Source organism: Brienomyrus brachyistius, chromosome 25 (genome assembly GCF_023856365.1).
Source record: "Brienomyrus brachyistius isolate T26 chromosome 25, BBRACH_0.4, whole genome shotgun sequence".
Classification (NCBI taxonomy): Eukaryota; Metazoa; Chordata; class Actinopteri; order Osteoglossiformes; family Mormyridae; genus Brienomyrus; species Brienomyrus brachyistius.
The window spans coordinates 8,640,736-8,656,949 of record NC_064557.1 but is presented as its reverse complement, the minus strand read 5'-3'; the positions used below and the strand labels follow the sequence as shown (position 1 = coordinate 8,656,949).

General features: G+C 44.2%; 1 protein-coding gene across 3 annotated transcripts; it reads left to right on the top strand.

Moving 5' to 3' along the window:
• Nucleotides 1–85: 85 nt before the first annotated feature.
• On the top strand, nucleotides 86–11,052 carry cpz (carboxypeptidase Z). Of its 3 annotated transcripts, none has more exons than XM_048995807.1 (11): nucleotides 86–627; nucleotides 1,078–1,107; nucleotides 2,375–2,749; nucleotides 3,310–3,525; nucleotides 4,316–4,545; nucleotides 5,633–5,794; nucleotides 7,488–7,646; nucleotides 7,743–7,878; nucleotides 9,007–9,146; nucleotides 9,236–9,335; nucleotides 10,256–11,052. In XM_048995807.1, exons 1-11 carry the CDS (start codon nucleotides 540–542, stop codon nucleotides 10,603–10,605), a joined length of 1,986 nt encoding a protein of 661 aa, XP_048851764.1. In that variant the 5' UTR covers nucleotides 86–539; the 3' UTR covers nucleotides 10,606–11,052. The 3 variants fall into 3 exon arrangements, with proteins under 3 accessions (XP_048851764.1, XP_048851765.1, XP_048851766.1); XM_048995808.1 differs by having other exon boundaries at nucleotides 87–627; nucleotides 4,316–4,512; XM_048995809.1 differs by lacking the exons at nucleotides 86–627; nucleotides 1,078–1,107 and adding an exon at nucleotides 1,511–1,938.
• The last annotated feature ends 5,162 nt before the right edge of the window (nucleotides 11,053–16,214 follow it).

The window sequence follows — 16,214 nt, the reverse complement described above, 5'->3', positions numbered from 1 at the left end:
TCGCACTGTGAACAACACACGCCTAATCTTGGCATCCTGTCTCTTGCGGAGTTTGGCCTCCTAAACATGCAAATCACTCCTTAGTTTCCTCTCCTCTTTGCAGCTTACGTATTGTTTTAGTACATTTAGAGTTATAGGTAAATTATTCCTATAAATGAATAATATTATAGTCTACTACCGTTAAAGTCTAATAACAGAAGATAGACTTAGGCTATTTCTTCAGTTATAAAAACGAGTTTAGTAAGTAATAAGTTAGTAATAAGTTTAGTATAGCCTGGTATGAAATAGGGGGGCCGTCGATATCCAGCCCAATTACAGACACTGGAAAAAAACTCAAGACATAAACATGCACTTCTAGACCTCTACTGGAAAAGCTCTCTCTACGTCTACATTTTTTGTTCATTTGAAATCTGAGAATAATATACAAGCGTCTTTTTGCGGTATGGGGGGGATGCTCTGTAGCAGCTAATTAAAGCGGACAGCGTGAGCTTAGTGCCACATCACAGCACAGCACGTATGGGATATAACCAAGGAGGAAGATGATCTCCACACTCTTCGCCTTAAATGTTTTATCTGCTCTTGTTTGCGGCGCACCGCCGCGATGCGAACCCGAAGACCATCGACTAGGTAAAGTACTTATTAATACTCCAATCGGAAATGTTCGTATGTATTACGTGAGTTTTCTTCCCAATAAGTCTTTTGAGCGACATGCCAGCGTGTATGTGGAGATGTTTGAAAGTATGGCGTTTTTTTCGGGACAGATAAAGTAACAAAATAAAAAATAACACTAAGTCATGTTTTGATTTATTCCGCAGTATTGAAAAGTATAATTAGGAAAGTGCCAATAAAGCACTGACGTGTGTAAACACTAACTCTCTGACAATAACTATTTTCTCTTTTGGCGATTCGACTATTAAAGGAACCGCAGCGAATTTCTCCACCAACAGCTGTGTTTTGTTCTTCTTCTTATTCTTACGTTTCGAAGCGAATACATTTTATGGCATTGCCCTGCCCTCTAGTGTCAGACTGCACCCTCTCAGCTTAACATTCATCTTTCAATACTCTGATCTCTTTCAGGACGGTGCCGGCCTGCGGCAGAAGATAAACGTAGGTGTTTCTCTGAAAAAAAGAAAACATTCCTGTCGTATCTATTAAATGGTTTCTAGTAAGACCTTTTTGGCGATCGTGCAGCGTGATCACCTAATCCACGTCAGGAGAAGGGATGCTGTGGGCTAGAACCGGGTCTGTATACTACATATTCAATTAAAAGGACCTGCATTTTACTTAAGCACTGTGTGCTGATTGGTCAGTCTCCTATAATCATGCACGTGTCACTAGTGTTAATGTGAAACAGCTGGATGAGTCTTTCAATCGAGGAAACAAAATAGTAAAAATCACAAAAAGAATTGAACTAATTAGCTAAGCACAGGAGCCTTTCAGTTTTAAAGTGTTTTGCAAAACCTGAAGTAGCTCGTGGTGCCCGCCCCCCCCCCCCCCCCCGACATGCACTGGATGGTCGCCCTACTCAGTGGCCACTTTATTAGGCACACTTAGCCATTATAGGGTAAGACCCACTTCTGTAATTAGAATCACTTCTAGGGTACATGACTTGGAAATGACTTTTGCACACGCCTGTCTAAGCATTAATTGCATACTTAATTATTTAAATCAGCTGCGCGTGTGATAAATTCTGCTAGCAACTTTGTAAAGGTCAGGAAACTATCACAGTCCGTTAAATAGGTGGTACCTGCAAGGACGGGGCGTGACAGGGTTTCAGGTAGCGACAGCAAGCTGAAACCTGCTCCGCATAGCTCTGCGGGGGGAGCTGGTGCTCCAGGGCAAGGCCAGCTTGGGGGCTGCTCACCAACCATCTACAATCCACAGATCTGACACAAATCTAACAGTAAAAACGCCTCTGTTGGAGACATTCTGAGAAACGTGGAGGCACCGGGATACTGGCCAGCCAGCAATTCAAATTTCTTTTTGACTATAAGGCCTGATCGCATGTTTCAAACATGCAATTGTTCCCTAAGTCAACATTAAATGTTTTAATAGGGCCCAATAAATATTTGTCAATTCTAAAGGAAGCGTTGCTGTTAATTCGGCTTCACAGTTTTATTTTTAATATTGCGAAGATCACAGTGCAGGTTTACAGACCCATAACTTGCTTGAAAAATGGTAAAAGTGTTTCCTTAAAATGTATATTATTGTAATATTATAAAACAAATTGATTGACTCTTGTGGATCCATAAAATGCAGTTGTTTATGTTTTTTGTTTTAATCTGGCCTAAATTATGCCTACGGTGAAGCCGAATAGTCACTTGATTGGCACGCACCCCTCCTCCCACAAGCACAGAATACCTGTCATTTCCAGGCACGTGCACAGACATGGTGCTAGGCTACTGCGAAGACATGCCCTACAAGAAGATCACTTTTCCCAACCTCCTGGACCACCGGGGACGCCATGAGGCGGAGACAGGGGCCGAGTATCTGCTCCTGAGCGTGGTACACTCCCTGCTCCGGGGCGAGTGCTCCCCGGACATCCGTATGCTGGGCTGCTCCGTGCTGGCGCCCCGCTGTCAGGATGGCCGCGCACTCAAGCCGTGCCGCAGCACGTGCGAGGCCGTGCGACGAGGCTGCGAGCACGCCTTCGAGGGCATCGACATGGCCTGGCCCTACTTCCTGGACTGTGACCGCTTCTTCGGCAGCGAGGAGGAGGGCTGCTATGACCCCTTGGAGACCCTCAGAGGTGGGGTCATTGGAGCCAACCCCTCACCATTGATGCATTGCAAAATTATCTAAATCTAGGCGAGGCTGCTCTTAGTTTCCTGCCATTTCATGATGTCATTTCCTGTTGTTTTATGATGTCATTTCCTGACTGTTAAAAAAAAAATGACAGTATTTCATGGATTTTAATGTTTTTTTGGAGTTTAATTCTGCTATATATTATCATATGTGCTTCTTAATATTTTATATACACAGTATATGGGCTGTTACTTTTGTGTTTTTATTTTCTAAAGCACATTTGGCTACAGGGTCATGAAATAAATATTTTCCATTTGTACTGACCTTTGGGGTAGGTCCCATGGAGAATCTGTAATTGGTTGAATATAGTCACATGTTTTACATGTTCTGGAGGAAAGAAAAGTAGCTTTTACATATACAACATCTTTGCTATAAAGTGAAAATGTCTGGAATGTGAAAAAGGTTTGCAGTCTGTTAAAAACTCGATTTGGTTATCTTGAAATATAGTTCTTCAGCTAAGCTCTCTTATTTGTCTTGTCCTTCCCCCTGAATTTGGATGTCCAGCTCAGCAGGAAGTTGCTGTGGCTGAGATCTCACCTGGGGGGCCATCCACCGTCATCCAGTTCACCTATCAATCCAACGCGCAGATGTTCAACATCCTGAAGAAGACAGCCGCCAAGTGCGCCGACATCTCCAGGACGTACAGCATCGGCCGCAGTGTCGAGGGGAAGGACCTCCTGGTCATCGAGTTCTCCAACAATCCCGGACAGCATGATATTCGTAAGTGACTTTCTTCCTGACCTTCCTCGCGGTTGGATTCATAAGGAAGGGTTAATAGAGTAATCCCATGGTTTGCAGAGTAACAATATCCATGTTGGGGCCCCTGAGAAGGGATCTGCCCATGTGGGGGCCCCTGAGTAGGGATCTGCCCATGTTGAGCCTCTGAGAAGAGATCTGCCCATGTTGGGCCCCCTGAGAAGGGATCTGCCCATGTGGGGCCCCCTGAGAAGGGATCTGCCCATGTTGGGGCCCCCTGAGAAGGGATCTGCCCATGTTGGGGCCCCTGAGAAGGGCCCCTAACCTGAGCATCTCAGAAGATGCTGAATGCTTGGGAATCCACCTCCCTGACCGCAAACCGTCCTGCCCTATATGTTGCTTTGGAAAGTGACATAAAAATGTAAATATATCACTCAATAAAATCAGTAAGGACGCTACACTGCTGCACTGTTCAGCTACAGACTCTTGGGGAATATGGAGTGACTTCTTCCAGTAGCATCTTCACCCCCCCCATCCCCCCCCCACCATGGATTTATGGCACATTTCAAAAATGATTCACATTCCTAGTAGTTGCATGGTGTGATTTCCTTTTTATTTTTGTGATGTAATTTCCTGTCATTAAATAAATGACATTATTTGATGGATTTCAATGTTTTTTGTGAGTTTAATTCTGCTATTATCCTATATGCTTCTTAATCTTTCATATACTCGGTATGTGGACTGTTATTTTGAAGTTCTTGTTTTCCTGACGTATGTTTCATGGATCCTCATTCTCCACATGCTCTGCCCTCAGTGGAGCCGGAGATGAAATTTGTGGGCAACATGCACGGGAATGAGGTACTGGGCAGGCAGTTGCTCATCTACCTGGCCCAGTACCTGTGCTCTGAATACCAACTGGGCAACGAGCGGATCCAGACGCTGATCAACACCACCCGCATCCACATCCTGCCCTCCATGAACCCCGATGGCTATGAGGTGGCCGCTGCAGAGGTAGAGGATAGCAATGAGCCAGAGAACCAGGAAGTAAATATCGGTTTTCATGATTCAATCTTGGGAGTTTAACCAGTGCTGAGACAAGGCTGCCCACTACCAGACTGTGACGTCCGCAGGCCGAGCCTAACCTTTCCTGGTCTGGGTGTCATTAAATGTGCTAACGGTAAGATTTACATGCCACAGATTTCCATAACCAATCGGAGACTGCCGTGATCATAAACCAGATACGCTGTATTAATGAACAAATGGAAGTCTAGGTTAAGTGCCTCAGAACGTCTGGGAGTGGGAAGGCTGTTGGCCACGTAGATTTCAACTAACGGAGAAATTTCTGGGTCTTTTCTCTTTGCTCTTTCAAATTCCATATGCTAATAGTAGATTACTAATAACAACAATGAAACACTAATGGTAGAGGACTAATAGTAGAGTACTATCATTAGATGCTAATAGCAAGAGACTAATAATAATAATTTAAGTGCTACATTTGTAATTACTTCAACGTAAATAATAGTTTTCTTCTGATGTAATATGTCAGCAGTTTTACACTAGGAATGAAAATTCTGCTGTTTGGATGTGGATAGACCCCAGACGACCCTGACTAGCATAAGCAGTCGGAGGATGTTTAATCCCCAATTCTAAACAAGGACACATGTGAGAAGCCAGGAATTACTAAAACAGTTGATGGTTATCTGAGTTTGGCAAAGCATCCAAGCCGCACATCACGCTCAGACAAATTAAGCTTTTGAGAGACACGAGTCACCGCATCGTTCCGGATGTTTCCGTTGTTACCGTAATCTGGCACCAAACGGAAAAGCAAACCCTGGCACTCCAGTTCAAAACGTGCAAGGAATAATATCCTTCCCAGAATGCCTTTCTTCACCCTCCCTCGCTACCTTCAGAAGGCTGCGGTCTGCCGTTTAGCCAGGTGGTTTATGTGTTAGTGGTTTGAGTGGGAATCAAGGCGCCATGGGACTCACCCCCATACGTTTTTAAACCCAGCCCACCGTGTCAGTTACTATACTGGCGCATCTCCTTCAAGGTGCTGAATTTCAGGGTCTCCCTGCCCCCTGAATGACTCTCACCCTCGCCCCTTGGTAACATCCCACTGTGGGACTTGCAGGGTCCGGTCTATAACGGATGGATCAGCGGACGTGGGAATGCCCAGAGCATAGACCTAAACCGGAACTTCCCCGACCTGACGTCCATCCTCTACGGTCGTCGTAGAAACAAGTATTACCGCACGGACCACATCCCGATCCCAGACTCTTACTGGTTTGGTAAGGTATGAATTGTATCTCTTTATAATTAGATTTTTTTGTGTAATACTGTGGGACTCTTTGGAGGACAGAATGGTGGTTTAGTTCCTGCCTCTTCCCCTCCTGTGTGGAGTTAAGTTGTGCCTGTTCTCACAAGGAGAAACGAAATTTCAAAAAAAGTCCGTGACTTTTGCCAAGTGTCTTGTTTTTTTTTTGGTTACTTACGGTTGAGATTGGGGCTGAATAAGGGTTAGGGTCGTCGTAGTTTGGGTTATTCCCATCGAAATGAGTGCTAGGAATATAGGAGCTGTATGAGTGTGTGTGTGTGTGTGGTCCAGGTATACATTACATTGTGGGGACCAAATTTTAACTCAAAAGACAATTTTGTTTGCTTGCTTATGGTTATGGTTAGGGCTGGGTAGGGGTTAAGGTTGTCTTAGTTAGCGTTAGCATTTTTCCCATAGAAGTGAATGAGCGGTCCCCATAAGGATAGGTATACCTGACGTGTGTGTGTGTGTGTATGTATGTCCTGCTTATGTAAGATTTACGAGTATGTGTGAGTGTGTGTGTGTATGTGTGTGTGTGTATGCCCGCGCGTGTGCCCTGCGATAGACTGGCATCCTATCCAAGGTGTCCCCCCTGCCCTGTGCCTGAAACCCGGTACAGGACACGTAGTTATGGGAACCAGAACAGAAATCACAGCAAAACCAGCATGAGCAGAAGAGGCCCTCCAGTCCTCCTCCAGGATCCAGTTTGGGATTTGGCCAGTAATTATCATCAAGTATCATCTGTCAGCTCACGTAAAGGGGTCTTTAAAACATGAGGGCTTCAGAAGATGCATTCTGGGTAGTGACGTCTGGTAGGTGTATCGGCAGGAGACATCAGACCCCGGGGATTCTGGGACCCCGGAACGCTGCCGAGCATCACACCACCCAGCGGCTTTTACATGTCTTATTATTAACCCAAACTGGCGGTAATTGGACCCCCGATATCTGAAAACAGGAGGCTGATGGTTCACCCCGGCCTGGAATTTATGTTCAGTCAGACACCTGAGCCCAGCCTGCGTCTGAATCATGTCTGCTGAGGGTAAGGAGAAGTGAACAAGGGGCACTTTTGTGTCGGCTTTGCCTGGGGCTGAATCCCGACTCTGCATCCTGTCAGCCTCATCCTTCCATTCTGCTGCCTGATCCGCCACCGAGCGCCAAGCAGTGCAGTGTGCTGCCCCCTGAACAAGCAGAAGAAACGTACAGTTACGCAACAACCGGGGTTATTTATTCAGTTATTTACAACTGATTATATTTACATTTTCTATTTCCTTGTATTTATTACTTTATCAGTACTTTACGCGCTATATTCTTGTGTTTAGATGTTCTCATGATGTCATAATGCAAATGTCTTTGTTACTTGGATTCTCACCAAAACCATGAAAAGAACCTTCTCTGGTAGGGGAGGGCCACTGAAAAATACCCATCTTGGTTTACTGAGGTCACCCAGATGAGGAAAAGGCATTTACCTTTATTGCAATGAGTGAGCAATTCGGTTGTTGTGTCAGGATGCGCATGTTGATTTGGGAATAAGTGATTTTAAAAAGCTGGTCTCCTTTTGGAGTAGCGATGTTTGGGCTGCTGTGCTTGGTATCCCAAAGTTTGACACGTGTCATCAAATTTAAGGTAGCAGATGAGATTGAGTTAAATTCCAGGTTTGTTTTACGTCGTGCAGGTTGCCCCAGAGACGTATGCAGTGATGAAATGGGTACGGTCGATCCCATTCGTGCAGTCGGCCAGCCTGCACGGCGGCGAGCTGGTTGTCTCGTATCCGTTCGATTTGTCCAAGCATCCTCAGGAAGCGAAGATGCTGTCGCCCACCCCCGATGAGCAGGTGACACTCCGTCGCAGGAGAGGTGTGACGTGACGTTCCTACCCCGAGGATCGGATGTGCGCAGTCATAAGCGCACACGTGTGCTGCCCCCTACAGGTGTTCAGGCAGATGGCTCGGACTTATGTGGACAACCACCCGACCATGGGGGACAGAGACACGGAGAGATGCGGGGCCTCCTTCATCAGCAAAGGGGGCATCATTAACGGAGCCCTGTGGTACAGCTTTGCTGGAGGTTGGTTCTGCTGGGGTCACATGTGAGCTGTCAGTTTAATAGTAAAGCCTCCTACCGTCGATTAGATAAACTGTGACCTGAACTATCGGCAGCGGTAACACTGTATTAGGATTATCCGCCTACGGAGGGCATTCAGAGTAACATTTCAATAACTTACTAGTTGAGCTTCAACAATTAATGCAATATCAGTAGTCAGATTCAATTAAATTATCCTATGTGGGTTCATGAATCGTTACATATGCTCTATATAAGTATCTACAGACAGCAAAACAGCTGGATTGTTGAATCTGAGCTAAGTTCTCAAAATGCTACAAATACTCTGCAGGCGGACCATCCAAAGAAAGTATTTGTGTAGTCGTATTATTAATATTATTATAATATTATTTGGGGCGGGGGCGGCATGGTGGTGCAGTGGTTAGCACTGTCGCCTCACACCTCTGGGACCCGGGTTCGAGTCTCCGCCTGGGTCACATGTGTGCGGAGTTTGCATGTTCTCCCCGTGTCGTCGTGGGGTTTCCTCCGGGTACTCCGGTTTCCCCCCACAGTCCAAAAACATGCTGAGGCTAATTGGAGTTGCTAAATTGCCCATAGGTGTGCATGTGTGCGTGAGTGGTGTGTGAGTGAATGGTGTGTGAGTGTGCCCTGCGATGGGCTGGCCCCCCATCCTGGGTTGTTCCCTGCCTCGTGCCCATTGATTCCGGGATAGGCTCCGGACCCCCCGCGACCCAATAGGATAAGCGGTTTGGAAAATGGATGGATGGATTATTTGGGGCGGCATGGTGGTGCAGTGGTTAGCACTGTTGCCTCACACCTCTGGGACCCGGGTTCGAGTCTCCGCCTGGGTCACATGTGTGTGGAGTTTGCATGTTCTCCCCATGTCGTCGTGGGGTTTCCTCCGGGTACTCCGGTCCCCCCCCCCCCCACAGTTCAAAAACATGCAGAGGCTAATTGGAGTTGCTAGATTGCCCATAGGTGTGAATGTGTGCATGAGTGGTGTGTGAGTGTGCCCTGCCATGGGCTGGCTCCGGACCCCCCCGTGACCCAGTAGGATAAGCGGTTTGGAAAATGGATGGAAAATGTTTTGCTACGTTTCTCTTTTTACGCCACGCGGTCGTCGTTTCTCCGTAGGAATGTCCGACTTCAACTACCTTCACACAAACTGCTTCGAGATCACGGTGGAGCTCGGCTGTGACAAGTTCCCGACCGAAGAGGAGCTTTATCCCGAGTGGAAGCGCAACAAAGAGTCGCTGCTGAGCTTCATGGAGTCGGTGCGTCATTTAGCGCGCCATTCGCTTCCGGCTCGCTACCCGAACAGATTCTCAACCACTGCTGCCATAACCCCTTCACTGTCTTCCAGGTCCACAGAGGCATAAAGGGGATAGTAAAGGATGTGAATGGAAACGGAATTAAGGGAACACGGATATCAGTCAAAGGAATACGGCACGACATCACAACCGGTAACAGCTGAACCTGAACGGACAGCGGTGCATTCTAAGCCACTGTGATCCAATACCTCCGCACCTCCACACATAGTACATCCTGCTGAGACCCAACAATTCCCAACAGACAGGACATCATAGGTCTGCTCATATATCTCATACTGTCTCTGTGACCGTGTTCAGTCCTGTTTTTCCTTAAAGAGAACCGTTTTAGCTTTAAGATGGTATCACATCTGTCTTGTGGTTCTGTGCTTTTTCCACGTTGTTTGTGGATGTTTTCTGCCACTAGGAGAATCAGACATTAACAGTTTCAGATTTGTTTAGTCGACCAGACTTGCAGTAACTGGCAATATGCTGATGGGTGTTTGCACTAGGAACCAGTCTGATGATCAGTCGTAGTCGAGAGGTGCTGTTACACACCACAGCACTGTAGCAGTGCTACATGAGTAGGACCGTTTAAAAACTACTTAAGTATATTCACGTCCTTAAAGAAATATTAATTTCACTAAACTCGGAACATGCAAAATGTAGTACACTGTATAGACTTTTGAAAGAAAATGGTCGTTTTTTTTTTTTGTTTTTCAAAAGTGCGAGACCTTCCAACAATTATGGAATTGTCTTTAAGCTGATTGTAATGTTGCATCATACATTTAATTCCTTTATCATGCTTAATATAACCCGTAATCCCTGCTGAAAGTAGATTTTGTCTATGCATTAACGGTTGACAGAATATTATCAGAAATGGAATCGCTAGACTGTAGATCGTTGCATCCCTTGAAACTCTATTTTCAGATGAGTCTATCTTTAGAATAAGGTTATACTGATTTCTGAAGCATTGTTTTAGCTCCCTGTTTAAATGTTAGATATATACTATAACCTATACACCATGAGGGACAGAACAATGGCAAAAGACCCTAACTTAATACCGTATCTGTTAGCGGAAGACGGAGACTACTGGAGGCTGTTAAATCCAGGCATACACATCCTCACCGCCTCCGCCCCGGGCTACGCGCGGGTGATGAAGAAGGTCCACCTTCCTCGGCACATGAAGAAGGCTGGCCGCGTGGACTTCGTGCTGAGGAAACTCGAACGGGCGGCCCCCGCGGACATCTACAGCTTCCCCTCGGTGGACACCTACGACCGCTTCGACCCCTACAACCAGTTTGAGCGCTACACTTTGAGCGAGCTGGGGGAGAACGGCGAGGAGAGGCAGGGAAAGCCATGGTGGTGGAACTACTTCATTCACTCCGGGGTTGCTGCCCCCACCTGGCTGCTCAAGAATTATTAGACCTTCGAAATTCAGGCTCAGTCCAAAGCAGCTCTCCCGTTATCAGAGCATAAGGACCTTCGCTCCTGATCTTGGTGTGATAATGCATGCCAGTCAATTACATGACACCAGTCCCATAATGCATTTCAGGTCACAAAGCAAACGTTATGTTTAGCATCCTATAAAATAACAGTAAGGACATTACATTTCGTTTACCAAAGAAAACCACTAAGCAAGTGACCTTACCAGTTGGAATGGCTACTAATGTCAATTGTCCGTAGTCAGATTTTTAAAAAATTATAATTTTGGGGGGTGGGGGGGCATATTTTTTTGTCTGTGGTGTTCAAATCAATGACTGTTTACAAGGAGTGACGGAAGATTTGAAAAGTTATTATAATTCACAACACGCAAGAAGAATGTCACTCTGGGAAGTGGTACTTTTGAACGAATAAACAAATTTAAAATAAACGTTGCGTTTATGTGTTATTTTAAAAATATTTTGTCTGCTTGGATGCTACCTGAGAAATATTATGAACATATTTAGCAAATATTTCACACATTTCATTTTTTTGTAGTTAAGAAAAAAAAACTTGAATTTTTAGTTCATACATTTTATTATTCGGTCAAACCATGCACTCGCAGCTTTCCTCTAATTGCATAAATAATTTACTTTGCATACAACTTAAGGTCATAAATATTTGGATGTAAAGGGTGTTCGCACCCCCTGCCCACAAAGCAAATGGGCAGAATTGTTCATCAAATAATTTTGCCCTGTGGTGTAGCTGCCTTCCCGATGATTTTGTTCAGTCTCAGTCCAGTGACGGAGCTGGCCTTCCTGATACGTCTGTTCAAGGTCAGTCCAGTGACGGAGCTGGCTTTCCCAATGATTTTGTTCAGTCTCAGTCCAGTGACGGAGCTGGCCTTCATGATAAGTCTGTTCTGGATCAGTCCAGTGACGGACCTGGCCTTCCCGATAATTTTGTTCACCCTCAGTCCAGTGACGGAGATGGCCTTCCTGATAAGTCTGTTCAGGGTCAGTACAGTGACGGAGCTGGCCTTCCTGATAAGTCTGTTCAGTCTCAGTCCAGTGACGAAGCTGGCCTTCCTGATGATTTTGTTCAGGGTCAGTCCAGTGACGAAGCTGGCCTTCCTGATAAGTCTGTTCAGGGTCAGTCCAGTGACGGAGCTGGCCTTCCTGATAAGTCTGTTCAGTCTCAGTCCAGTGACGAAGCTGGTCTTCCTGATGATTTTGTTCAGGGTCAGTCCAGTGACGGAGCTGGCCTTCCTGATGAATATGTGTGAAGGAGTAGGGTATATAAGAAATAAGTTATTGATGTTATATAGCAATAAAGTTGGTGTCTAAGACTCCTAAACCCGTGATATTAAATGCATAAACGAAAAAATTATTGTAGTTCACTGTGCATACCGACAGATGGCAGCCTCGAATCATTTTTAAGATGTGGGGAACCAGACACTTTTGTCGGGAAAATCATCAGAAACCATGTTAATGAAAATAATTTGCAGGAACGCTTCGATAAGGCACAGCTAACCAACACGTACTATTAATAACATACATAACAACTGATATTTCACTGCGAGCAGTGAAGAGAAAGCCGGAGGAATCGTCGTACTCTATTTTGCGTTCACCCCCGTCTTTCACCTGACGGGCCCACATCCTGACCATTACATGAATTTAGTGAAACGCATTTCTAAATGTCATCCACAGGCGTAAGATAATGAGCCGCCATACCGAAAACAAAGCAACCTTTTGTAAACGCAAGTTTGCAAAAGTTGCATAAGCCTGCACGGGAACCAAAGAATTGCGGAAATGTCGTTTATATAGGCTGCATATTACATTTTAATGTTCGCATTTAATTTTTTTTATTTTATTTTTTTAATTCAGAAGATCATAGACGTAGATGATGTTTACCGAGAAATAAACAGATAATGGAATCATTATTACGTGTTTACGAAAGATGTTTGACTTTAGTAATTTATTGCTGGGATACAATATTATACAATAATAATAGTGACTTATTATATTTGGATATTTTCGGGATATTTTAGAGTCCCATAAAATTAACAGCTTTCTTTTATTTCATATTTAAAACAGTCATAATAATGCCTACATGCGTCTTTTCCCCTTAACACGCAAACGACATGCTTTTTTTTGGATAAATTTTACACGATGACTAAATTGACTTGCATCATTTACCATTTCATATATGTAATCATCTATCTTTGTTTTGAAAAATATCCATAGATTTTTAAAGGGATCCAGAATCCAACCAAAAATGTTGCACATTAAAAGCGGCAGTTATTTATTTATTTATTTATTTATTTTGTATTTCGTCATCGTGTTTTAGTTAAAGCGAAAAAAAAACTGATTTTGTTGTTGTAATAAATTAAACTCGCATTCCCTGTAGATCCCTGCCCACACGGTGCGTGGCAGTTTCATGCAGTTTTCAATTTTAAAAAAAATTGCCGCCAAGAATTTCATCACTTCACTTCTTTTTGTGAATTGGAGAAACCAGAAGAAGATGGGAGAGCCTGATTTTTATGTAAATATAATAGGAATGATGGTGTAAAATCTGAAATATAAGACGGCTGAAACATGGAATGGATACGGTGGAAAGGGATGCGATCGAATGCTGTTGATTTGCAGAACGTATAATTTCCATAGGAATTGGAGTATTTGTCTGCTGGTGACATTTGATGGCGGCATTTTTAGGAAGAGGCGGGCTCCGAGGCACGCTTTTCGCGGCGAATGTAACACAATTCCCTGCGGGTGTGTAGGATTTTGTCCTGTGATGAATTAAATTCATGTTGATATCATTTCTGGGAGGGGATTCCAATAGGAGTGCGATGAAAGGGATTGTGTCTGTTATTTCCAACAAATCCCGCAGCTCTCAGCCTCGTCCTCGGTGCCACCCCTCTCCCCCCTCTTCCCCCGTACATTTGGCTGAAAGTCATTCCACGACATGGAAATAGGCAACTATGGGAGTGCGATGACGCGCTTGCCCCAATTCCAGCGTTTTGAGACGAGGTATAATTAGGCTATTTCACAATGCATAATTAGAAAATTGGGGGGGGGGGGTTATGAGTGCGGGATTATGGCAGAGGGGGGCATCATTGGTAGGGGTCGGGATTCCCGAAAAGGACTTTGCCGTGAGCCTCGGATGCTGCGCTTCACTTGCTTATATTCCATCTGCTACTCCGTTTTAATTAATCCATAACGTCATAAAAATGTCAGGAATATGTTCAAGAATACGTCTTTATTTTCAGTGGCATTGAATTCCAGCACCTCTAATGCATTCTGTTTCTGAATTAAACGCAACAAATCCACTAGACAAAGGCCAGGAATAAATGTGAATAAATATCAGCACCATGTGGGAATCAATCAAATGTGTACAAAAAAAAAAGATCACGGGCAGATATTTGTCAGCATGAGCCTACCTGCACTTACCCGCCTTATAAGACACAGAGTTACACCTGACTGGAGAATATGAAAAGTAAACCGAGCACACCACAGAGAGATCAAAGTGCAAATATACAGGGGGGGCGGGCTCTGGAGGTGTGGGAGAGGGGCTTCCTGGCAAGGTCACATGTTTTAAAGTTCAGAACAATCCTGCATTCAGATTGACCCCCTCTGCCGGGCTGGAAGTAGCTCTTCGCGGTCGCCCATGTGAGATGGGGTCCTAGGTCACCAATTACTTAGAAAGGCTGAGAAAGTTGTGCGAAGCTGCTCTCAGCTGCCAGGCCGAATTAGCGTCAGGCCGCCGGCAGGTAGGCGAGCGGCGCAAACGCCGATTCCGCTCCGTTTGCTCTTCCAGGCGCGGGGGTATGCGGCGTCTTGTCCTTCTCCCAAGCCCCGTCTGCTTTTCCTTTATATCTCGAAACTTTCACTGCTGTGACTGTACGTTTCTCATAAGACATTTTTATATATTTTTTTCTGTTCAATAGGATATTCAAGCTGAAGGCATCTGGGATGCATCAAAAACTAAGTGTTACAAAAACACATTTTTTAAATTATATGCATAATTCATTATTTCATGTTTCAGTCATTTTCGCTTGTTTTTGCTAGTTTTTTTTTTTGCCAAAAACGAATCTTCCAGTTGTTATATATAATTAACCCTAGACTGTGAAATGCATATGAATTATATGAAATATAATGTGAAATGCATATGAATTATACATCACGATTATACGCTTAATATAACCCGCTTACAGATACTCCAGCAAACAAGCAAACAAAATAACTCACGTCCTTTGCTCACAGAATAAGTTTCGATGCGAATCTGTACAGATTCACTGTGCAAACTGCAAAAAAAAAAACGGCATTTCATTTTGTAATAATGCTTCAATGGCATCTCAGTCCGCCGCTGCACATGTGCGGCCGACTCATTCATTGGGCGAACATCAAGCCGAGATTCCCCACAAACAGAGACTGATGTAGGGGGAGATCTTCTCAACTATCAAACAAACCGGATTCAGCTGTTTTTCAGTCCTAGTGACAGCATATGAGTATGGTTGAGAGACAGCGGATCTTATGGAGATAAGTGTTGTTACGTATGGCGCATTGCAACCATCGGAAGGCTTATTGCAGTCCAGGGGTTCGGATCCCGTGACTACTTCTAATAATTAATTATTTCTGTAATTGTGTTTATTTGATTTCCGCTTCAGATAGCCTACTTAGGTCATTCGTATTACATTACACACACATGCAATGCATAGCTCTGTGTGTGTGTGTGTGTGTGTGCGCAAGTTATTTTCCCCCAAACTTCATATGAATACCGCCTATCTATAAGCAAATATGGAATGTCAATCATTAAACCCTAAAATTCAAATATAACACAGTTATATCAGAGCAGCCGATATTGTTGTTTATATGTATTCCTGTGAAAAACTGGGGAATCTAGCTTAGTGGGAACCCGAACAAAGAGACAGACATGGTTTGCTTACTGGCAAGACGAAGCAGTACATGCAACCGAGTGTAGTGGTGAATTACTGTGATCCACGACAAGGATCAGATTAGCCCGATCTAAGCTTAAGCAGTCCACTTTCATCGGTATTGAATTGCCTTGTGAGATATTTGGATTCTCCTGTTGTGGTTTTATATTTAGGTTAAAAAAACCGCTGATGAGTCACTGAACTTTTACATTAATGAATGTCGATGCTGAGAACAAAAGCCATAATTAGATTGTTTTGCATGAGTGGAGAAAGCAATGTCTATGGCCGGGTCTGGAGAGCGTCGACGCAGATTTAGCTAAATCGTACAATTACCCCGGTATACAATATATCATGAACACAAAGAATCCATGATACGTGATAATAGCCTTGAATAATACAGTCAGTTCTGGTATTCTGGGAATTAAATAAACGACAGCATATTACCTCCGTTTAAAGCCGTATAATAGAGCTATTGGTTTCGGACATAAGCACTGCCTGACTTCAACTCCTCCTTGGGGATTAATAAAGTTTATCTAGCTACAGTTTGCAATTGTAGCGCACATTACAGTGACTGTATTTGTATTGTTCAAAAAGCAGGGAGTCCACAGCAATGTGAAAGTGGTTAATCATATAGAAGCATTCCACTAAACTGCTTTTCATTACAAAATCCTTTTAGCGTT

Bases quoted from the DNA above. Each gene is read 5' to 3' on its own strand.
- cpz (XM_048995807.1), top strand. From the start codon at position 540: ATGATCTCCACACTCTTCGCCTTAAATGTTTTATCTGCTCTTGTTTGC. The intron at 1,108-2,374 runs GTAGGTGTTTCT...TGTCATTTCCAG, and splicing joins GCCTGCGGCAGAAGATAAAC to GCACGTGCACAGACATGGTG. The intron at 9,336-10,255 runs GTAACAGCTGAA...CGTATCTGTTAG, and splicing joins ACGGCACGACATCACAACCG to CGGAAGACGGAGACTACTGG.